A 25,599-nucleotide genomic window follows, 5' to 3' on the forward strand; every position below is an offset into this window, starting at 1 on the left:
TTTGTAGTAACAAATCTCATATGTGTTTAAGCACTTTATAGAGCGCTTACATCCTGAAAATCACTGAAGTATATGTGACCTATCGGTAAGAATTTTGATTGGATTTTCCCTTTAAATGCTCCAAGTGCTGGAAGTAATTGTGGATTGTGGACCATCAAAACAACCACGTATGATGAAGACAACCACTAATGATCTATTTGCTAACAGTTTTCATGACTATGATCCCAGAACTTACATCAGAAACTTATTTGCTTTGTGGTGAAGACGGCATTTAAATAATATAACCCTAGATAGGTTAAAAACAACCTCTCATTGCAGGGGTGGAACGATCATGGTCACAGAGTGTGAGATTGCGGACAAGCTTTTAGGGGTGGGGGCCCATAGATAGCTGGAGATGACTGGAGCCCCTCAGGATTATGATAGTTGTTGTGAAGAGCCAGATACACGGACTGCAATAACAATATATCACCTGCAGCAGAGATCAGCACTGTAGAGGTTCCTGGACTGTTCCAGGCAGCAAAGAAGATGGCGATTTCCGCTGCCAGTGACTTTCAAGACCGATGTAGATCAGTTCGTGGCTCCCAGCAATGTTTTCATGCCGGGTTATCACTTATTCTTGGTAGCGGTGCTTGTGACTACTAAGCCAGGTATCCCTTTCAAGTCTATGGGTAACTACTACTATCAAAGTACACCATAGGGATGGGGTAAGAGACCCGTCTAAAGTTTTCACCAGAGCCCACAGGACTTTAGTTACACCACTGTAGGCCTGCTCGATGTGCCACCATTTTGTAAAATTTAAAGGGGTATTCTAGAGCTAAGCATGGGCTCCAGGGGTAAGATATGGTATACATTGTAATTTATCTTGATATACTGTAACTTCTATTTTATACAGCACAGTCCGCACAGTGAATATGTTTCTACATCACATTACACAATGTTGCACTGTGCCGCTCTATAGATACTTCATGTTTTTACACTAGTTTGCACAGGTTTTCAATGCTTGACCTTTTCTTATATACAGTGTTGCTACTGCTGAATCATGAAGGGGTGTCTCTAGGATTTTCTGAATTCCCTCTGCATTGTAGTCGACCATTGTGTTATACAAAGCATTGTTCGCCTTGTATACTAATATCACCACTGTTTTACTAAATACTTGCATTCTATGAGAACTGACAATCCCGGAGCAAACTTTTTTATAACTTTGCATTGAACCTTACCTGTGTTATTCCTTCTCCAAATGTCTAAATAAATTGACAAATGGGTGTTACCATTCATTCCCCCTTGTCAAAGGGGTGTGTCTGTACACAGTGTGACACTAGCAGCTCTGTTTGGGCACGGTCAGATTATGTAGGGACACATCCTCTACTGGGAACAAACATATTAATTAATTTCTAGGATGGATGAATAACAGAGGATCGGTACGACCTAGAGTATTAAAATGTCCCGGAATTGTGATATTATGCAAAATAAAATTATTTATTAAATCAGACATGACAGGAGAGCTGACAGCTCCTCTTTAACTTTTACAGATCACCTTGTTTTGTCACTCCTAAAGCTAAGGTGCAGCCCATGGCCTGGAGGATCTAAGCAATGACTTTCAGCCAGGATGTATAGAGCTTATAGATGTAGACTTGATAAGATTACAAGGTTCCTGGTTTTATCTCTGTGTGTGAATGTGAAAATAGTTTCGAAAATGGGGAGAGGCAAAGGATTATGGGTTAACTAAGGTAAGGCGGGAAGGTGCTATAATAAACTACCTTTACTCTTACCGTGTATATTGTATTGTACATGGTTGGTTTATGATCAGAGAGCGTATAGTCATGTTATATTTTCTATTGATTTTATTTATTACCTGCTTATTTTCTGAAGTTGAAGAGCTGCTTTAACCGGGCCTGTATAGTCGGAGTTGTGGGGTTGGGACAAATTTTGAATGGAATTAAAGAAAAGTTTCCAACTTTGTCTTCAAAATAAAATATTATAATTTTTTTCAGATTGTATTACAGAATTATTAATATTATATAATTAGATGTATAGTTTGTTACATATTTACTTTCATAGGAATCAATCACTCGATTTTTAAATGAATTAGATGATCTTTACTGTTTCTAACTGACTATGGAAGTCCAACACCCAGGACCCCCACAGATCAGTTGGTTGAAGAGGCTACAGTACTCAACAAAGAGCTGTACATTGTGTAAGAACTATGGTATTGCAGCTCAGACTTGATTCACATCTGGTGCGGGTTTCCGTTCGGGGAGTCCACTTGGACCTAATCTGCATAAAAAAGTGCTTGCCTTAGGAAACCGCGGACCCCATAAACTATAATGGGGTCTGTGTGGTTTCTGCACGAAAAATGCGGAGAGAAAATTACTGCTTTTAGTGCTTTTCTCTCCGCATTTTTCATGGAATCCCCGAACGCAGATGTGAACCGAGCCTCCGCTGTATTCACTTGCATGGGACCGACTTGCTGCTTTATTTTGTGACTTATGAGCATGATGTCATAGGCACAGCAAAGAGGCTTCTTTAAACAGCTGATCTGTGGGAGTCCAGGGTGTCAGACCTCATCAATCACTAAGGACTGGTCATCAGAATCTGATCTTAGGTCAAAACTTTTATCATTTGTTTCCATTACAGCAAGGCTAGGATAATCACAACCTACAGTACATGCAGTTAGAGGTGCAAATAGCAGACGGGTCATCAGTATGTAAGTCTGGGAAAATCTTTTCAAAGGGATCCTATCATTAAAATACAATTTTTTTGTGACTAACATGTAGGAATAGCCTTAAGAAAGGCTATTCTTCTCCTACCTTTAGATGTCTTCTCCGTGTCGCCGTTTGGTAGAAATCCTGGTTTTCTTCGGTATGCAAATTAGTTATCTTGCAGCACTGCACTCAAACAGCACTGGGGCGTCCCCAATGCTGCAAGAGAACTCCCGCCTCCATCTTCTTCTGGATCGGCCTCTTAACGCGTCTTCTTCCGGCGCTGGATTGAAACTACTACGCATGCGCAAGTCGGCTCTGCTGTCGGGCCTCGGGCAGAGCCGACTGCGCATGCCCGTATGGTGTTAAGTGGTCATTTTCTTGTGGCCACTTACACAGTGAACCCAGCTTAAAAGTGATTTTTCGTCTGACAGATTCTGTTTAAGGGTAGATGTTTTCACAGCAGGAATATTAGTCTGCTTCAACGATAAAAGATATTGGAAACCGTCAGACCCCACCAGTGATATTGTCATCATAACTCAGTCTTCTGCAAGACAATGGATCACAGTGATGCAAAGACCTAGTGCGAAAAGAACCTTCTTGTCAGGGAATGTAGCTGTCGGCTCAGAGCAGTTTGTTTTCATATTACGGTAATAGTTATCAGCACAACCATTGTTTTGTATAAACACCCCCTTAAGCCACTCCACCCCCTTTAAAAAATATGTACTTTGGTTGCATAATATAAGTAACATTCGAAGGATCTTTTGTAGTGAGTAGATACTGTTATTGTTTTGGGAAAATAATGAATCTATAAAGTTTGGTTTTCACAAATTAAGGCTAAGTTCACATCTGTGCTATATTCTCCGTAGAAGACTCTGCCTAAGATCGGAGCAGAGAAAAGTCCTGCAAGGACTAGTTTAGTTAAAAAAAAAAGAGAAAAATAAGTGACTGAATTTCTATGCATGTAAATATGTAACAAACTACTCAGGGGCATAACTACCGTGGTAGCAGCAGTAGCAGCTGCCACAGGGCCCGGGCCATTAGGGGGCCCGGTGACAGCCGCTACCGCTGCGGGTTTTTTTTTTTTTTTAAAAAAAGTCCGTTATGGGCCCTATTCACTTGCCGATCCTGGCTGGGCCGGGATCGGCAAGTGACACCGCGGGGCCCACAGAGGCTATCATTATACTCGGGGGTCTTTGCAGACCCCCGAGTATAATGATCGGCGCACCGGGAGGGGTAAGGTAACATAAAAAACACTGTTACTTACCTCTCCACGATCCTGCCAGGCCTCCGTCATTCGTGTCTGACGTCACATGACCCAGGCCAGCTTCCCGGGTCATGTGAAGTCTGACGTCATTAAAGCTGGACAAGAGCGGACAGGACAGCCGACAGGAACAGGTAAGCAACCGTCTCTGTTCTTTTAATGGTTTTAATCCCCCGGGTCTCCGATTATTATACTCTGGGGTCTTTTCAGACCCCAGAGTATAATAAATGTTTATAGGTGTCCACAGTGGGACATATGGGGACACTATGGGGGATAATACTGTGTGTGCAGGGGCACTATAGGGGTTAATACTGTGTGTACATTGGACACTATAGGGGTTAATAATACTGTGTGCATTGGACACTATAGGGGTTAATACTGTGTGTGCATTGGACACTATAGGGGTTAATAATACTGTGTGTGCATTGGACACTATAGGGGTAAATACTGTGTGTGCAGGGGACACTATAGGGGTTAATACTGTGTGCATTGGACACTATAGGGGTTAATACTGTGTGTGCATTGGACACTGTAGGGGTTAATAATACCGTGTGCATTGGATACTATAGGGGGTAAATACTGTGTGTGCATTGGACACTATAGGGGTTAATACTGTGTGTGCATTGGACACTATAGGGGTTAATACTGTGTGTGCATTGGACACTATAGGGGTTAATACTGTGTGTGCAGGGGACACTATAGGGGTTAATACTGTGTGTGCAGGGGACACTATAGGGGTTAATACTGTGTGTGCAGGGGACACTATAGGGGTTAATACTGTGTGTGCAGGGGACACTATAGGGGTTAATACTGTGTGTGCAGGGGACACTATAGGGGTTAATACTGTGTGTGCAGGGGACACTATTGGGGATAATACTGTGTGCAGGGCTTACTAACATAATAGAGTGCGGAGGAGGGGGTCAGTCGAGGTCTTCGGCATCGGTTTGGGGAGGGGGGGGCCCCATGTCAAAAGTTCGACACGGGGCCCCGCCATTCCTAGTTACGCCACTGAAACTACTATTCATTTTGCATTGTTAATTGTATAAAATAATGACACCATTCATTACTCCAGTTATTCACTATTGTATTGTATTCTTTCCATTCCAAGTAGTTGTTCTACAAATTTTCCTCTTGATTATATTTTACCGTAAATTTCTTCCTGCTTTGCATTTGCCACATAATCTCTGAAGGTGAATTACTGTAAGACCGGAAGAAACTATTTAGCGATCTGTATTTTTCCATATTTCTGTCTTCTCATGTCTAAAATAGCCATTACATCACAGTATTACACGTGTGTCATATGACTGCCATATTTATCACCACCCACAAATGAAATTCTCGCTGCAAAGGTGAACCGGTTTCCAGTATGAGTGAAATACATTAGCAAGTGTTGTTGTGGTCAGAAATGTGCTAAAAACAGTTGTCACCGTCACGGTCCTGTAAGCGTGGTATTAAGATGCTTGTATGCCCTCAGTGCTATCAGATGAATGCTTAATCCTGCCCCGTCATGCACATGTATGCTCAGTTTGGCCGAGTGTGCATGTGTTTCTAGTGGGGATAGGAGACGAAGTGGCTGCTATGGTGGCTTATCTCCTAGGATTACAAAAGATCGAGCAACAGATCCCAACAGATCCCATTATAGTCAGTGGGTCCCTCGGGATCTGTTGTTGTCCGGATCTGTCTCAATGTTTACTCAGTTCATCTGTTCCTAAAGGGGAACAGAAAAATGGACTAAAACTATTCTGATGTAAATTCCCCTAAGGGTCATGGAGAGATAGCTGTCAGGGGGCTGTGGAATTGGTAAGCCAAACCACTGACGCCTGGTCCAACACCCACTCCTTCCTAAATGGCTGACAACCATGGTCAGAAAGAAGCTACAAAACTTCTCTAAATATTCCACAAGCTCTGCATCTAATTAATTATACAATATAATTTTATTCTGAAGACCGAGTAGGTAACTTGTTTCTGACTCTTCAAAACTAGTCTCAAGTCCAACTCCACAGCCCTGGCTGGCCGGTATCTTGTGTATGGCCAGTCTCCGTCCTTTTCTCTAATATATGACTGCAGGTTGCCTCGGAAAGTCATGTAGTTTAATTACACTATACTTGTGTGGTAATAGATGAGAGCAAACAAAATAAATTGGATTTCAGGTAACACAAACCCAGTTCTAGGACACAGCATGTCCTTAGGAAATCTCCATAGACATAATCTGGAGGAGATGTAGTGCGTGCCAATATCTGGGTGGGGGACGTTACTTTAGTGATTATTAAAAATTACTGAATAACCTGTTAGGGAAAAACAGAGAGAACTTTTAAGGTATGATTACATGGTAGATGCTTTGTGGGAAACATCTGTATTTCAGTGGAATCCATGGTAGATATCCGTGATGTGCCACTTGTGTATAGTTCACGGCTGAAGCCTATGAGTGTCGTCCTTCCCTATAACGACCCATTAGAAGAAAACGGCAGCAGTGCTTATTGTGCGACCAGTGCTTAGAACTGAAGTGTAAGGCTTCGTTCACATGTTACGGAGACTCTGACACAGATTCCACCAGAAATCTGCAGAGAGGAAAGTCCTGCACATAGGACTTTTCTCTCCAACGGTTTCTGTGTAAAACCGATAGAGATCCGAGGGACACCTAGCAGACCCCATTATAGTCTGTGGTGTCTACAGGTAACTGCTGTGGGGGGCTCTCGATTGTTCGGGTCCCATTGTGCATACAAACGATGGAGAGCACCATTGTGCATACAAGCGATGGAGAGCACCATTGTGCATACAAGCGATGGAGAGCATAAGTTATGTTTTTTACGTTTTGTCCAACACATGGCTGCATTAAGGCCTCATTTTGAATTAGTTGGACAGCCCCTTTAAAAGGATAAAAGACAACTTGAATACTTTCTTTCACAAATGGCGACATTGTTTTCCCTAGGCCTTGTCTGGTATTATAGCTTAATGTTATAAACATTGAATAGAGTATGCCTGCGCAGGCACTGGTTTGGCTGTGTAGGTCTGGTGCAGGCCAAATACCAAAAACGCCAGAAACTCTGTTTGGTCCCCAGTTGAACGTAGAGGTAAATATATAGTGGTGGAGAATTTATCAACACCAGAAAACGGGAGTAGATGGGTATAATTTTGGCAACTGCCCTTTTTGACAGGGCAGCACGGTGGCTCAGTGGTTAGCACTGCAGCCTTGCATCGCTGGAGTCCTGGGTTCAAATCCTGCCAAGGACAACATCTGCAAGGAGTTTGTATGTTCTCCCCATGTTTGCATGGGTTTCCTCCCACACACCAAAGACATGCTGATGTAGATTGTGAGCCCTATATGGGACAGTGACTGACAATATCTGTAAAGCGCTGCGGAATATGTTGGCACTATATAAGTAAGCAAAATAAATAAATAATACAATTTTGACACCAATGATGTATCGCATTGTCTGTTCTGTGCCACTTTTTAAGAAAGCGAGGGGGCAGAGAGGAAGATAGGCTGAGGACACCAAGGCCCAACAAATATATTATAACTCACATCAGAAAACTGAGTTAGATCTGAAATCTTTGTCAGTTCGTGACTGGTGTAGATTTCATTTCTGGCGCACGAGATTTCACCTGATATATTAAGAGGCCAGGGACTTCATTAAGACTCGTGTAGGAAATACCGGAAATCTCAATCTCCATTATATCTCCCCAGTGTTTGCTATTTTCAGCCTCACTAGGGGGTAAAATAAGACTAGAAGCCTCCATGTAATTGTTCTAGAATCACTTATCATTAGAACGGATAGATCTGTTTTTTAACATAAATGGTAAAATCTCTATTTAATAAAATTGTCAGACAATTGTGAGATCTAAAGCCAAGAAGTGTCTGGAGTGCGAGTTCTGACTTGTGGTAATATAACAATACCTACATATCTTCAGCACTGACAAGTCCACTAAGTTCTCCACAGGCATAAACATTATTCTGTCATGTCTCGTCATGTTTGGAAACCTTACATCTCAGGAATCCACTATCCTAACCGGAAAAAACAAATGGTCAGAGGGACTTTAAGAAAGACTGGTGCCAAAACATAAGGTTTTCCTGCAAAGTATGACAACCTAATAACCAATGAGTGTAAAGGGAGTTGGTGTGAATAGTGCACGTGGCATTTAGTGTATTCATTTATTACTCATGGTACCCTTGTGAGATATTGGCCAATGTGAAAAGTGTTTTCGGCTGAGAAAAACTAACTAAAGTCATTACATCATGTAATATGAGTGTAAAAAAATCTGACATGTGAATGGTAAATGTGGTGATAGTGCCATACACTTTCAACTCTCTTTGGTCAACAGCTTTTTTTCCAGCTCCCCATATACACAGTCCAGTCATATTAATGTGACCACCGCCTACTTTTGATGCCAACGTTACATAACCAATCGCAGCAGGCACGTGTCATCAGCCATCTGGGTGCACTCATCATTGTGGAAGGCACGATGGATCAGCACAAGTATGCATCTATCCTTGCGGACCATGTTCACCCCTACATAGGAATTGTTTTTCCTCAGGATGATGGCATCTACCAGCAGGACAATGCGATGTGTCATAAAGCTCGCAGTGTACGTGCCTGGTTTGAGGAGCACCAGGATGAGTTTACCATACTCCCTTGGCCAACAAATTCCCCGGACTTGAACCAAATCGAGAATCTGTGGGACCACCTCCATCGTGTTATTCGCGCCATGGATGCTCAACCACGTAACCAAGCGCAGCTGGCCACGTCACTGGAGTCGGCATGGCTCAACATCCCAGTGAATATCATCACAACATCCCCTCTCTTCCTGCACGTCTTGCAGCGGTCAGCTCTGGGAAAGGTGGTTATTCTGGATTTTGACAGGTGGTGACATTAATGTGACTGGACTGTGTGCATTTAGGGTCAATTCGATTGAGCGTGCATGTATTTTAAATGGGAGAAGGCACTAAGTGGCTTTTAGATACTCTTCACTGTAAATTCAGCATTTAATAGGGTATGTTGAAAGTCAACATGCCCAATCCTATTTTCTCTGACCTAGACTGACAGAATGTCAAACACATCCAGGTCAAGTGATTTTAGTACAATGTGTATGACCCCTGTAATTCGCTAACATGTATTTATCTTTGACTCTGACAATTTTAGTCTACTATGTATGGTCACCTTCATTTACCAACAAGATGTTGTTCTCATCGTCTGCAATGTTACAGATGCAGATGATCTGCAGTCTGCCTACAAACCTGCTTTTACACAGTACACTTGCTTTCCTTCAACCATTTATTCCATTGGAAAACCCAGCTGTGCAGTATACTGTACCCCATTCTCAGTTATAAGTGCATAAGTTTGATAACCTTCATATCGGAGACAGAATACAGACATATTGTATACTTATATAATTTTGGATATAGTAATCCACGATGACATCTTAGCTTTACTTCTTAATGGCTGATCTTGATGTTTTGCAGGCACTAGAATAATTCTTCCAAACCTGTTGTGTACCTACACAACTGAACAATGGTACTCATATTAGGACGCCGTTTAAACAGAGAGGAGAGTGGAGTTCGTGAATCGCCTGCAACCAAGAGAAAAGTCTTTGAGATGGATCAAAAGTTGTCAGGTCACGAGGTGTTTGATTTTAATTCTGGGTCTTCCCATTCAGAAAGCATCCTGCAAACCTTCAATGAGTTTCGGGAGAGCCGCTTGTTCACCGATGTCATCATATGTGTGGAAGGCAGAGAATTCCCATGTCACAGAGCCGTCCTCTCGGCCTGTAGCAGCTACTTCCGGGCCATGTTCTGCAACGATCACAGAGAAAGCAGGGAGATGTTGGTGGAGATCAATGGGATTTTTGCCGAAGCCATGGATTGCTTTTTGCAGTATGTCTATACAGGAAAAGTCAAGATCACAACTGAGAATGTTCAGTATCTGTTTGAAACCTCTAGCTTGTTCCAGATCAGTGTGCTGCGTGATGCTTGTGCCAAATTTTTGGAAGAGCAGCTTGACCCATGCAATTGCTTAGGAATCCAACATTTTGCTGATACTCACTCATTGAAGACTCTCTTCACCAAGTGTAAAACCTTTGCCCAGCAGGCATTTGAAGTTGTGGTCCAGCATGAAGAGTTTTTGGAGCTGGGAAAAGCTGAAGTAATTGATTATATCAGTAGTGATGATCTGGTTGTCAACAAAGAAGAGTGTGTGTTTGAGGCTGTCATGCGATGGGTGTACCACCATGTTGATGTCAGGAGACCTATGTTGCATGAGCTCCTAACACACGTCCGGCTACCTCTGCTGCATCCCAACTACTTTGTGCAAACCGTAGAAGTGGATCAACTCATTCAGAACTCTCCAGAATGCTACCAGCTGCTCCATGAAGCCAGGAGATATCACATACTTGGAAATGAGATGATGTCACCACGGACCAGGCCACGCAGGTTTGACTTATCTTAGATCACTTACTGTGTGCTCTGACAATCCATCCTAATATTCATTTGTAACTTATATATAGCTTATAGAAATAAGGAGGGAGTGGAGCACTCATGTTGTTGTAGTATGGAGGCCAGAAATGTGAAATAATGATTAATGGTTTTCTGGGCTAAAAGAATTGATGACCCATCCTAAGAATAATCATTACTATCAGATTGGTGGGAGTCCAACACCTAGCATCCCCATCATTCACCTGTTCTCAGTAGTTGATACACTGAAAATGGAGAATGAAGCTGACAGATCCATTTTCCGTTTAGTAGTCAGAACAGGTTACTGCAGATCAGCTCCTATTCACTTGCATTGACTATGTTCAGTCACTACACAGAATATAGCGCTGTCTGCTTCCTGCTCCATTTTTTTTGCAAAAAGTGGTGGCGGTGCCGGGTGTCCATGTGAATGTAGTAGGATCCTCTTCATGGAGTCTCCCTCTAAGCCAGAGCTTCTAGAAAGTAGACTTTCTGCAGATTTGGTTCACCCATGTATTTGTTTGAGTGGCCAAATATAATACTTCTTTTTGCCACAGATGTTGCTGTAGAGAATGGGTATAGCTGGTCACATTTTCATCTGAGAAAATAAGCTGTCTTATGGAAGCTTGAAGAGCAGGACCCATATACCTCCGCACATCTGTGCTGCTGCATCTATGTCACAAATTTAAAAAAAATTTTTTTTTAAATTTAAGTAGGTTCTTTTACCACCTCCACCAAATCCAACTCTTTGTATCCTTCAACAGCTGCCACTCCACTGATTCCCTTGCAGTTGGAATTTTCTCTGTAACTCCACCATTCCTGAGCAATCGGTGATGTGTCTTTCAGCACCAAATATGCTAATTAGACTCTTTACTGTCAGGTGGGCAGTCCCAGACTATTTACTTTATCCCAGGACCTGGTAGCCTAGTTAGTATATTGTGTGCTGAAGCTAGCAGTGGTGCAAAGAGTTGGAGTTGGTGGAGAAAGGCCTTTTTAAAGACCGGGTAATAAGGACAAATAGAAAAGCAATGTTCCTTCTAGAAGCTGCGCCCCACCCAGGAAAAGCTTCTGTGCACACTCCCTGACCTCTCCCCCTAATGGTCAGACACAGATGATCACTCTGCCTGCTCATAGAGAGTCTGTATAGTTACAATTGCACAATATTCTCTATCCCCTCGCTGCGCACATCTCTATGAACAGTACAAGGAAGAAACATAAAGTTCAGATATTAGTGTTCAGACTACTGTTATAGCCATGGCAGCACTGAAGCCTGAAGTGGTTATTACACACTGGGCCCAGGTATGCAGCAATCAGGATGGAGGCCAGGGACCAGTAAAGCATAAAAAAAAAATAATAAAATCTTATCCCCAGTGCTCCGGTGTACACCGCCGCTGTCCAGTACGGCATATGCTGGGGAGTTACTTCCGGAAGTCCTGTGCCGGACGTGAATTCTGAGGCCAATCAGTAGCCTCAGGAACCAGAGGACAGGAACTGCTGATGTATGTGAGTGACATGACTGCCTTGTTTCCTGTGGCCGCTGACACGGACATCATAGCGCTGGGGTTAGGTTTTTATTTTGTTTGTTTATTTTTATATTTCACCTTCCCGAGGCTCTTCCCTGAGTCCTGAAATTTGTGGACACCGCCTTTACCTTCCCATTGCACTTTACCATGAATCTTACATGTAACTTTATGGCTGCCCTGGGCCATCACCAATTCATATATTATCCTTTTCACTGCCCTTAACCCCCAGGTATACTGACTTTACCGCCCCTTCACAGACTACCAGAAAATCGTACATGAACCCCTTCAGTGCCCTAGACCATGAGAGAATTAACCCCCAATTGTCCAAGACCAGCTGGTAGACTAAAATTAACCCTTTCACTGTTGTAGACCACCTGAGATACTTACATTAACCTTTGCACTACCATAGATCACCAGGGATGCTGATACTAACAGCTTTAGTCTCATAGACCACCATATAATATTATTATGGTGATGTACATTAATAGTTGAGACATTTCTGTTTGCTCGGAGTAAGTGAAGCAGCTCCTTGGTCCCTCTTTACTACCTTACTTACTAGGCGCATAAGCGGAGCCGGGATATGGTATATGAGATATCTTGCAAAGTTTTTAAACGTTACATTTTATAACCAAATGGCCAAGGCTAGTCACAGTAGATTGCTACTATATGTTACTACCAGATTACAAGAATTTGCCTGCACTGGTTTGAAATACATGTTAATATCTTTGGTATTTTTTAGGTCCACTGGCTACTCTGAGGTCATTGTAGTAGTCGGAGGTTGTGAACGTGTTGGAGGATTTAACCTTCCTTACACTGAATGTTACGATCCAGTAACCGGAGAGTGGAAATCCCTGGCAAAACTTCCAGAATTTACAAAGTCAGAATATGCAGTGTGCGCCTTAAGAAATGACATTCTTGTGTCAGGTAAGAAATAAGGTGAAGTCAATATTTGATTGGTGGTTATTTATGTCTATTACTAGAATATGGATACCATATTAAATATATAGTGTATACTATACGTAATTACTTTGGCAGTCACAGTGTGTGTCACTATTTTGGCTGTGCTCTTACCCTGTTGTTTAGGGCGATATGATACAGACCTCCACCTATCCTAATATTTGCTAAGTTTACGGTTTCTCAGGTTGTACAACAATGAGGGTCCAGTTCTCAGGAGCTCTGTGTTTTGGGAGTTCCTCGCCAGCCCTGTAACAAACACTTCTCCCAGGCTGACAGCCAGGACAAATTTGCTATTAAATTCAGGTCATTGAATTGTCAATGGGGTTGGTTGTAAAATCCCCAGCGGCTGTCAGCTCTGTTGACAATGATTCATTTAGCTTCAAGTAGGAATTATTTTATTTAATTGTGCCAACTGCGGTAACTACAGTACATCTAAAATTCTCAGCAGAGGCATAACAAGAAGATCCTGGGCCTCAATGCAAAATCCGTAACAAGGCCACCACCCACCATCTGCTATTTATAAGACTGGTTTTCACCAAAGGGGCTTTTGAACCCCCTACGTACCAGAGCCCAGTGCAACTGTTACCACTGCACTCCCAATACCACTGACCCTCAGAAGTCTTCTACTTGTATCCATTTTATTTTACTAGTTGTTCATGTATTATACATTATAAATAATGAAATATATATTTTTGCCCTGTATTGATCATAATGATTGTCCCAGTCCAAAGTAGACAATCAGCAGACAACAATGTCTTGCACAATAGATGGTGTGAACCTAGCGTAAGCTGTATCAAGGGATGTTGCGCTTATTGCGGTCGCTATAACATTTTCACTGTTTAAGGGGGAGTTCACACAGAGTAACATGCCGCAGCCTCAAAATAATGCGGCGTATACGATCCAGGCTCCCATTGAAATCAATGGGAGTGTTTACGGCGCTCAAAGTCTCACACTCTGTATACATGCCACATCACGTGGCACGTTATTCCGTGTGAACTCCCCCTAAATCGACAGCCATCTGATGCATAGTGGCCATTCCATGTAATTACAGCCTTATTCCATTCACTTCTAGGGTCCCTTCACACGGCGTAAGCGCGCGGCTCATTTAGACCCGTACACACGAGCGCCTCAAAACACATCCCATTCACTTCAATGGGAGTGCTCGTAAAGCCAGCTTTACACGCGCTCCCATTGAAGTAAATGGGATGTGTTTTGAAGCGCTCGCGTGTACGGGTCTAAATGAGCGGCGCGCTTACGCCGTATGAAGGGGCCCCTAGGCTATAATTACATTGCACGGCCACCATGAATCAAACTGCATGTAAGGTAAACAGAGAAGAGGTCGCAGTGCTTGCCTGAGTGATGCAACCCTTTTACACAGCTGATCAGCAGGGGTCCTAGGTGTTGGACCCCCTACTGATCTCTTATTGATGACCTATCCTGCTGATGATCCATCCTGTCTTTTCCTTTATTGCATTCTGTTAGAGTCTACACAAACACCACTTTGTATTGTAGTTTTCAGCAACATATCAGAGAATACTGCAGCATCTTTGGATGACAGTAGGCACAGTTAAGGCACACAGAGCGACGACCCTGTTCAGGAACCTCATCTGGATATCAGACCCGGACTGATCACTTATAGATCTTACTCTTAAAGAATTAGTCATTGACAGAAAAAAAAATAGACAACCCCTTTAATCTTTATTAATTGACTTGTTTTTTTTTAAGGTGGAAGGATCAACAGTCGTGATGTATGGATCTATAACTCTCAGCTAAATATCTGGATCAGAGTTGCCTCCTTGAACAAGGGAAGATGGCGTCATAAGATGGCTGTCCTTCTTGGGAAAGTAAGTCATTATGATATGTGGAAATAGATATTACCAAGAAAAAAAAAATCAGTAAAATTTGCAGTGGTTGCTTTGCAGAGCCATGCTTTTATATTCACTTATTGTAACCATTTGATGACTCCTGCAGGTTTATGTTGTTGGAGGATACGATGGACAGAATAGACTGAGCAGTGTTGAATGTTATGATTCATTCTCTAATCGATGGACAGATGTGGCTCCCCTGAAGGAGGCGGTGAGCTCGCCCGCCGTTACAAGCTGTGTTGGCAAATTATTTGTGATTGGAGGAGGACCAGATGACAATACATGTTCTGACAAGGTATGTCAGAGATCAAGATTTTACATGGCTATATTGTGGCCCAATAATTTATACTTCTTAGATTATTTCTACTTTATTATTATGTTTCTTTGTTTTAATATTACATTCATTGACTAAACAATTGAGTGGAGATTCTAGTAGACCTCTAGCCTGGATACAGGATGAAATACAGTTTGGCATGGAAGCATACAATTGCCCACAGATGTTACAGATGGGCCTGTAGATCCTGCACACTTGTAGGATGCCAAAGCTGACATTCCGGCTGATCACATAAATTATCGGTTAGTGAAAAAATTGGACACTTGGGTAGGCCAAATAGTGTTGCAATACGGTGGCATTGTCCTGTTCAAAAATGCCATGAGAGGCAACTCATGTCGCCGCAGGATGGTGTGATGAGTTGTCTCTTGCATCACTACAGCACCCCAGATCATCACATCACACCACCTGTTTGAGCAGTGTGTCGCTCCACATCACAAGGCCTCCGTACTTGAACCTGGGTTTGTCACTAACAATGATATGGTTCCAGTCCGTAGCAGTCCTGGTTTCTCATTGATGATACTACTGCAAACAATGGCGACAGTGGCTGGACACGTTATAAGTTCCATGACACCAAATATCCTTCTGCTAAGCACCTGGTAATGGCCCAGATGGCATAGACAGGGGTGTGTAATGAAGGTGCCACCTGTGTCTGTATGGTGGACAAGGAAACTGGATCAAAGGATATTCTGTGCTGGTGGTTTATCTGGACTGCCCATAGCTTGTTTGCTACATGTTCGTGTCCTCACATAACCACCGATCCCAGCCCCTCCTAATAGCTAGGTCAGAATAGCCTCAAAGGCAGGTAATTTGTCGAAATTACCACCCTGCATCTTAGTCTAATGATGTAGCCCCTTTGAAATTCAGTCAACTGGGCAAAATATCTTTGCGTCTGCCATAGAGGCATGTCTAGCAGTCAGCAGTCTCTCTCCAAGGGACACGCTATCCAAAAATAGTCTAAATCTTTAGAGGGCAGACAGAAACGTTTACATCCTCTATGGCAAGATATAGTGTCTTACCAGGCCACATCATTTATATATCTGCATGCCACAGTTTGCAGCAATCCAGCATTTTCTACCTGGGTGCGTTATTTTTTTTTTGTCAGTGAATGTATATTAGAAGTGCATGGGTGCTAAAAGATTTATGGGCAGAGGTACTATAGGTTTAATATCTGTTACCATACTGTAACAGAATTGCTTAGCAATATTTATGGAGAAAGCATCCATAATGTTGGCCATTGGTGTTGGTAATCTTGCCACATGTTACTTCCACAAAGCAGTAGGCTATACATGCTCACCGGCAAGTTCTGATGCTTGTAGCCTCACAGTACTGAGTTCCAAACTTTCCCTAGAAGGTCAGCACAAAGTACTCGAAGGGAGTTTTATAAATTGGGTTTCCATGGGACCTGCCAGCAGAACATTTCTTGGCTGAAATGTAATGTTATCTGGTGTAAGAATAATGTTCTAAGGCTGGCCTACATGGTTTGCACTTATTTCCAGCAAACAGACCATTAACTCTAAAGTTTACAAAGACATTTTGTCAAGTTTATGGCCATCACTCTTCTTTCTCATGATAGCAATGGGCCATGCACAAACATGGGCTATAAAGATTGGGTGCCTAGTATAATGTAGAAGAACATTGGTCTTTACAGAGACCTGTTGTCAACCGAAATGACTTGCAATGTATTGTACGTTTAGTTCGTACAACATGTCTGCATAGGTGTATAGTTTCTTCTTTATGCCAGCATATAACAGATAATATGGTTTCATACCCAGGTTCAGTGCTATGATCCAGACACAAATTCGTGGTTACTACGTGCCTCAATACCGATAGCAAAGAGATGTATTACAGCCGTGTCCTTGAACAACCTCATCTACGTTGCTGGAGGGCTCACAAAGGCAATTTACTGCTATGACCCTGTAGAAGATTACTGGATACATGTGCAGAATACATTCAGCAGACAGGTAATCAGTCATGTCTTAATCGTCTAAGAAGTTCCAGAGGCTCTGCCCTTCTTACATCTCCACCCTTAGGAATAAGCCAAATGTGGATCCATAATATGCAATTTAGGGATAGCCACCTGTTTGGGTGGGGAACAGTAATCTAAAATATCTGTAATAACTTGACAGGATCCTCACAGTCACTTCCATCACCTCCCTCCTTGCACTGTTCTGTCATTTCAGAAGGAAGTTCTTCTGTCTTGTCCAGCTCCTCCAAGTTTAAATTTGTCTTGGATTTCCTTATATGGTTGGACTCAGCTGACCCTATTCATGTTATTCCACCTGCTGACAAACCTTTTATTTTTCCATCAATATAGCCATGAGGGCTTGTTTTTTGCAAGAAGAGTTGTAATTTTTAATGGTGCTGTATAACATTCTATATCATGTATTGATAAAAATGGGGAAAAAATTGAGGGGTGAAATGGGAAAAAAAATACTATTAGGACCTTCTGTATCTTGTGTTAGCATTTTGCTGCGTTCATTTTGCAGTGAAAACTATGTTAACGTCTGCAGGTTCAGTACAAATACAGTAATACCATATTTACATACTTGTTATTTAAAATAAAAAAAATTTAAATAAACCAATTTACCAGTAATTTGTAGAGGGGATTCATTTTATTCATACACAAATGAGGGAAGAGTGCTTTACCCAGGAATTGAGAGGCAAGTTATGGCACAACCCCGGAGCACTTTCCCTTATTTGAATATAAAAATGGGGCTCCAAAGCTAAATAACAGAGGCATATTTGGAAGCTGTACAATCATTTCTACAAGGTACTAGGATTAAGTTTATAACCATTTTACTGCTGACAGACTCCCCTTAAAGGGATTATACCATTAAAACCTTTTTTTTTTTGTGGATAAGACGTCGGAATAGCCTTTAGAAAGGCTATTCGTCGCTTACCTTTAGACGTGGTCTCCGCAGCACCGATCCTTAGAAATACCGATTTTTACCAGTATGCAAATGAGTTCTCCGAAGCAATGAGGGCGGGCCCCAGCGCACAAACAGCGATGGGGGTGTCCCCACCGCTGCCAGAGAATTGTCTCCAGCGGCACCTCCCTTTTTGTCCGCAGCGTCATCTTCAATGTTTTCTTCCGGCGCAGGCTCATAACTTCTAGGCATCAGGCCTTGAGCGGAGCATACTGCGCAGGCGCACAGGCAATGGGAAAATGGCCGCTAACAATACTGTGCAAGTGGCCATTTTCCCGTGGCCTGTACGCCTGCGCAGTCTGTTCTGCTCAAGGCCCGATGCCTAGAAGTTACGAGCCTGCGCCGGAGGAAGATATTGAAGATGACGCTGCAGACGCAGAAGGAGGCGGCACTGGAGACAATTCTTTGGCAGAGGTGGGGACGCTCTCATCGCTGCTTGAGCGCTGGGGCCTGCCCCCATCGCTGCGAGAAAACTCATTTGCATACTGGTAAAAACTGGTATTTCTAAGGAACAGCGCAGCGGAGACCACGTCTAATGGTAAGAGACGAGTAGCCTTTCTAAAGGCTATTCCGACGTCTTATCCACAAAAAAAAGAAGGTTTTAATGGTAGAATCCCTTTAAGTGATTAATAATGTGCATTTACATACATTCTATTACATCCTGTATTAGGTGCACCAAGATGGCGGGCTTGGGGGCTTTTATTTCATGACAATCACTGCAGTGGGTCTGACTGGAGGAAAGAGGAAATCTCTAAACTTTCTCTAACTCGGATGCCACAGTACGGCATCTGCCAAGTTAAACTTCCAGGATTGGAACTTGCTCTGCCAGTGGATGTCAGTTATATGTAACAGCTGGCACCCGTGATTTATGGACAGGGATGGGGTTGCTGTCTTTGTATGTAGTGTAATACAAGTGTGACTATATGCACTTGTTTTATATACATAAGAAACCACCATTACAAATACATTTAGGCCATATTTCTGGAATCATAATAAACATGATTTATTCAGATGTGGTTTTTACACTTTAATGTAGATTTCTATTGCCTGTGAAGAATGAATCTTATAGGATTGCCTTCAGGGTGTAGATAGATGTTTGCATTTCCTTTGATATGATTCCACAACTAAGCTAATATTGCTGCTGGGGCCTAAATACAAAAGCCCCCATTGTCAGCCACGTGCTATCTTATACGCCCCCTTGTGCTTGTGTAAAAATCTCTGTTCTTTTCTGTTTCTAAATTTGTCTTTTTAATACTTTAAAAGCTTTTATATTAATACTGAGGAAGTGTTAGGAGGGGACATTTCAGGTCATTGAAAATTGTATCCTGCTCCTAACATGACCAATATAAACGGCTTATTGTTCTTAGACAAAGCTACTAAAAATATGGCTTTATGCCCACAGACCAATGTAATACATCCAGAGGGAACAGCAATGGAAATGCCATGGACCCTGCAAACAGCTTACTGGCAGGAATACAAAGAGCCGGACCCTAATGATATTATTCGATAATTTTGTTTGTCCGCTTTGCGCATTAAGCAATAAGATGACAGGGCCTCCTGTAGATGCCATCTCAACCCCCCAATAGCCTGACACATAGCCTGGTTGAATGATCTGGGGGCCCATCCTGGCTCAGGGGCCCACCAGGGGATTCACCTGTGGACCAGTCCAAGCCTGACCCCACCAATCAGCTGGATATCTGCATAGCGTACAGAGCTGGAAGCAGACGGTCCCATGGGTCCCATGCACTGTTTATTGGCCCTGTCACACTATTGCAGCTCAGATACCATTCACCCTTCGTTCTATTTGAATGATCACTTCAATTTTTCATTTGAGTGCATATAAAAGGAATCAACTTTGCAAATAATTTTAAAGAGGGCCTGTCAAAAGGTCTGAAAAGCCCAATATCATTTGCTGTCACTTTGAGCATTTTAGTGTTTTAATGAAAAGCTGTTCAGTTATTCTAAAGATATAAGCACTTCTAGGGTTGATGCAACCAAGTGGACGGTAACACTATATGAAATGCAGTATACAGAGAAAACCACAGTGTTACTGTCCACAAAATTAGTAGACCCTTATTTTGTATCAACACTAAAAGGGCTTATAACTTTGGAATGGCTGAACAGATTTAAAGGGATCCTATCATTTAAACACTTGTTATTCTAGTTGACACGTCAGAATAGCCTTAAGAAAGGTTATTCGTCTCCTACCTTTATCAGTCACCTCCGGCCCGCTGTTCTTACCGGTAAGCAAATGTGTTCTTTCGCAGCACTGAGGGCGTCCCCAATGCTGCGAGAGAACTCTCTCCAGCGACGACTCCATCTTCAACAGCAACCGCCTCTTCATCTTCTTTTTCCAGCTGGAGTCAGACGTGTGAGCCTGCGCAGTCGGCTCTGCCATCGGGACCCAGGCAAAGCCGAGTGCACAGGCCGGGGTGGTGGCCATTTTTTTGGAGGCCGCTTACGCGCGTATGCGCAGTACGCTCTTGTTCTTCATAGAATTACAGGAGCGTACTGCGCATGCGCGCATAGTGGCCTCCAAAAAAATGGCCGCCGGCCGGCCTGAGCACCCGGCTTTGCCTGGATCCCAATGGCAGAGCCAACTGCACAGGCTCACAAGTCTGACCCCAGCTGGAAAAAGAAGATGAAGAGGCGGTTGCTATTGAAGATGGAGGCGTCGCTGGAGAGAGTTCTCTCGCAGCATTGGGGACGTCACCAGTGCTGTCTGAGTGCTGGGGCCTGCCCCAGTGCTGCAAAAGAGCTCATTTGCATACCGGTAAAAACCGGTATTTCTACCGAACGGCGGGGCTGGAGGCGACTGATAAAGGTAGGAGACGAATAACCTTTCTTAAGGCTATTCCGACATGTCAGCTAGAAAAATAGTGTTTAAATGATAGGACCCCTTTAAATAAACACCAATATGCTTAGCGTGACGGCACCTATCAGATGGTGTATATCATTGGGCTTTTCAGACCTGGTGACAAGTTCTCTTTTAATTAAAAAATATCCCAATGTGTTGTATCGCCAGCTCTTCTGAAGAAATATGTGTCTTTATAGTAACAGAGATCCAAGTGTTGTCTGATCCTGTAGTCATACTTTATTCCATTTGTCCCCGCTTCCTAGTGACTGACTTACTGTATGTTATCAAAAAATAGGAGACATATGGAAGGGAGTATGACTGCAGACATCATAGGGTTTGTTTGTAGTCTGTTACCATGGAGATGCATAGAACTGGAATGCAGAAGTAAAATGATAGGAGATTTGTAATTAAGACTAGGGGCAAACACTGCCAGTAGGGGGCCCCCTGTGCAAGAACGCTTTATATTCTATTGGTTTGTAGTCCCATATGTGGTGGTTCACACAGCGCTGTATTTCCTGCCTGAGATCACCTGACTGATACTGTGTGATGTCACATTGCGGTACCTTTCTGAAACCCACTTGTGATGTCACAGCAGCTAAAATTCCTGAAACCGTTGTGTTTTCATCAGGTAACTGTTGTGACATCACATTTATGATGTCACAGTAATACATTTCTGTAGCTCAGATAGAAAGACATTCTGATCTCACAGAGACAGAGATGACGCAGTAGCTGGAGATAGTTGTGATGTCATAGTACTTTAAGTGAATTAAAACCATTTGCAATATCTCTGTAGCCTTCCTGGTGGGCATTGGTGATACCACAGATACCTTTCAGACCAAAACATGATATCAAATTGCTAATAAACCTAAAAACAAGAAACATTTTTGAATTTTGTTCATTTTTTTTTTCTGTTTATTCTCTGGTCACACAAGGCTCTTATATGCTAAAAAAACCCCAAAAATAAAATAACTAAAAATAACTTTTATGAGTGAGGGAGTGAATCTATTTTAACATCAATATAAATAAATGGAAGATCCTGTTGAGTGCTGTGGGGTTCCCTCTAGTGGTTTGTAATGATTATTTTACCCATCTATCAGCTATGCTCTGGAATACAGATACATATAATAACTTCCCAGTGTGTAAGGTACCAATATGCAGGGTTGGACTTGGTTTGGGATCCTCTACCACTCCTGGGAGTCACCAATATGCCCTTTCCAGGGACATAATAGGGTAATAGTAATAGGGTGAGCTTGGGTTCAGGAGCTAATACATGGGCAGGGCAAAGATTACAGGGCTCACTAGAATGAGTGATGTGCCTTTGGGTCGTATTGGTGACTCACAGGGGTGATAGAGTATCTCAAACCAAATCCGACCCTGCATATTGGTAAAATCCAACCTTGCACTTTGGAAGATTGTTATAGTTAGCTACATTCCAGACTACGAACCTGTTTGGTAATTGGTTTTATAAGTTGGCCTAATATGATCTTTGATGGCATGTTTTATTGATGTATATTAAAAGTTATGTTTTAAGGTAGCCCAATATAGTGCTGATTTCATTGTGGGTACCAGGTGACCATGGCATGGCATGGTGTTTTGTAGCTGATGATAGTTCATGTATATAGTGACATAAAATAGTGGAAGATCAGAGGAGCTCATAGAATGGTCTCAAAATCTGTTGTTTGACTGGACATCCATATCCATATTCTTACATATAAGTTTGCACTATTGTAGCCTGTTCCACATTTTCGTGACCTCACTCCCCCCTATCTGCAGGACTTGTCAACTGCTAGGCCTAGAACAGTACGTCACATGTCCTAAGCCTGCATCCATCTTCTTGCATCATATACATGCATAACATGGTGCACATATATCAGGTAGGTCATGAATTTTAGATCCATTGAAGACAGACCACCAAAACTCACACTATACAGCAGGAGCCAGAGCACCTAGCAAAACCCAGTGTACAGAGCTGGAAATACACAGCTCCCTCATATCAGCCTATTGGTGAGGATGGGGGAATGATTTCTGTAACCCCCTTCTATAGAAGTGAACGGGGGGGGGGGGGGGGGGTTTATGGAAACAACATTGTACAACCTGCGCTCATATTTCCATAATTCCCTCAGTCGTGATTGGATACAAAGAGAATACCCCTTGTTGAGACTTTACAGCGCCTCCTCTTTATGTTTTCTATATTTATGGTTTCTTTTGCTGTCCTCTGTGTTGCTCATATATTTTTGTGGCCCTTCCCTGAATGTTTCTTACTTTTTCGTGTCCTTTAGGTGGTAGGGCCTTCTGAATTGAACACAGTTCTCAAGGTGAGCTTTCACCACGGATCTAAAAACCTTCTTCACCTTTTACTGCTTTATCACTCTGTATTTGATATAAGATTTTTAGTATCACTGGTGTATGTATAATCTCTATAGCACCACACAAGGTATAACAGTAAGTGCACTGGGTGTAATAGGTGTCCTATCATTTTTGTGCTTTTCTTTATTTTGTAATGTCTTTTCTGTACTAGTATATGAATAGAACTACAGAATACAACTTACAATACTCGTGTCTTCTTCTAGGAGAACTGTGGCATGTCAGTCTGCAATGGAAAAATCTTTATACTTGGTGGACGAGGCGAGAACGGAGAGGCGACCGATACCATCCTGTGTTACGATCCAGCAACCAGCATCATTACAGGAGTGGCCGCCATGCCCAGACCAGTCTCTTATCATGGCTGTGTAACAATCCACAGATACAATGAGAAGCCCTTCAAAATGTGACCTCCTGGAGAAGACAGGACAGGGACTTCTAAATAAACTCATTTAAGTGACACTTTACTTTTCAGAAACTGGCTATTTACCCAGTACTTGGTATTAGGGAATCTGTCATTGAAAATGTTTGTGATGCTGTCTTGTGATCGAAGATACAGCACTTAAGACCGTGTGCTTTCTTACCAAATTTGGGGTGTCTGGCATCTGTCAGAAACTGAGGTCTACAAGTGAAAATGTGGAGCAAGATGATGGTAATCTAATATAACCTACTAAGGATGCCGATACTCAATGATAGGTCGCCTAATACAGGAGATCATGCACATTTTTCACTCTTTTGTTATTTTTGTAAGTACGCCAAATAGATTTGGTGCGGCCAATGCCTTATTTATAGCCCTGGGGAATGGACTATCTGTATCATTTGTAAAAATACTTTTTCTATATATTCTTTTCTATATGTGTATGTGTTCCAGATTCTGAGTGTATTTAAAGCATGGATTGCATGAAAGCATTTTTTTGACTTCAGAATTACAGAGACAGGAGAGGGGGTAATGTAATCCCCCTATGGGTATGTTCGCCTCAAAATTAACGCCAAATTCCACCTTGATTCTGCTTTCCATTATATTCAAGCATGATGCTAAAAAAATAAGCACACTACTCCATCTTGCTTCAGCTGCAGAACCCTTGGCACCAGCCACTCTGAATAAGCCCATTCATCTAAGGGCTTGTTCACACGGGGCAAAAGGGGGCAGATTCTGATGCGGAATCCACCTCAGAATCCGCCCCCTCACGATAGAGGTCTATGTAGACTGCTAGCTTCCTTTTTACCGTGAACAGTATGTTCCAGCTTATGGTAAAAAGAAGCGAGCTGCCCTTTCTTCAGGCGGATTCTGCGGCTGAGTCAGCCCCGGGGTCCGCCTCACACTAGCACCCTCTGGACTACGCCCATTCATTTGGGCCTGCTCCGGAGCGGGAAGCCGTGACAGGTGTGGCAGGCGCATTTTGGTCCAATTCTGATGCGGCTTCTCGCATCAGAAGCAGGACCAAAATACGCAGTCCCGTGCCCTGTATGAACGAGGCCTAAGTCTAGTTAGCGGGTGAAAGCTGAAGGGGGCGCAAATGGAAAGGTAGAAGTCCGCTCAAATTTCATTTCCATCATATTATACCAATGATATCATTGACTTTCCTTATACATAGAATGTTCACTGGGATAAACTGTATTTATAAGTGCAAATAGATGCAATGACAATCTGTCCATAAAATATTGATAGTGTAAGTTTTAATATGTATCTGATCCTAATATTTTGTGACATCGGGATAGAAGAAACAGCACCACTCTTATTCAATGGTTGTATCTGGTATCGCAATTTGATTTGCTTCACTAGTAAATGAAAGTGACGCTATTTCCAGATTAAAAAAAAACAAACCGTCCCACAGTTACTGTATAACAAAGTCTATTCTGGTCTTTCTACCAAAAATGTGGAATAATTATTGCAAATATTAATATTCCAGTGTGATCTAAAGCCCAAATAAATACAGGATGCTTTTTTTTTTTTTTTTTTACCACTTAAGCCAGTATTACCAGAAAGAAATTCCTCCCAACACGCGTGAACTCTTACATGTCACTTGCAGTAATCTCATGTGATCATGAAGTTTTGTGCAGTATATAATACAACATTATCCTCTACTCCTGAGTAGATATGACACATATACACCTTCCCCTTCAGTAGCTATAGCAGCGCCTTCCTCGGTTCCCAAGTAGTCATAACTGTACCTGCCATGCTCCTGTAACAGTCCCAATACAACATATACATGTGCATGGTTGTATACATCCTCCTGTATCGGAGTCAGAGAATTGTGTCAGGTTATGTTCTCACAATGGATTTGTGGACAGAAAAGGATTGCTATGCCACAAATCATCCCTATTTTATGTGGCTAAACGGCAGTAGTGACTTTCTGTAACAGAATCCAT

General features: G+C 42.4%; 1 protein-coding gene across 2 annotated transcripts in view; it reads left to right on the forward strand.

Moving 5' to 3' along the window:
• KLHL24 (kelch like family member 24) overlaps nucleotides 1-25,190 on the forward strand; it is a 43,945-nt gene extending 18,755 nt beyond the window's left edge. Inside the window, exons 2-8 of one of the 2 annotated variants that reach the window (XM_075268927.1) lie at nucleotides 9,422-10,387; nucleotides 12,668-12,852; nucleotides 14,611-14,729; nucleotides 14,857-15,045; nucleotides 16,857-17,045; nucleotides 23,148-23,183; nucleotides 23,439-25,190. In XM_075268927.1, the coding sequence (XP_075125028.1) occupies nucleotides 9,471-10,387; nucleotides 12,668-12,852; nucleotides 14,611-14,729; nucleotides 14,857-15,045; nucleotides 16,857-17,045; nucleotides 23,148-23,183; nucleotides 23,439-23,639 (1,836 nt within the window). In that variant the 5' untranslated portion in view covers nucleotides 9,422-9,470 and the 3' untranslated portion in view covers nucleotides 23,640-25,190. The remainder of the gene's footprint in view (nucleotides 1-9,421; nucleotides 10,388-12,667; nucleotides 12,853-14,610; nucleotides 14,730-14,856; nucleotides 15,046-16,856; nucleotides 17,046-23,147; nucleotides 23,184-23,438) is intronic. The other variant, XM_075268928.1, reaches the window with a different exon arrangement.
• The last annotated feature ends 409 nt before the right edge of the window (nucleotides 25,191-25,599 follow it).

The sequence above is a fragment of the Leptodactylus fuscus genome, chromosome 3 (genome assembly GCF_031893055.1).
Source record: "Leptodactylus fuscus isolate aLepFus1 chromosome 3, aLepFus1.hap2, whole genome shotgun sequence".
Taxonomy (NCBI): Eukaryota; Metazoa; Chordata; class Amphibia; order Anura; family Leptodactylidae; genus Leptodactylus; species Leptodactylus fuscus.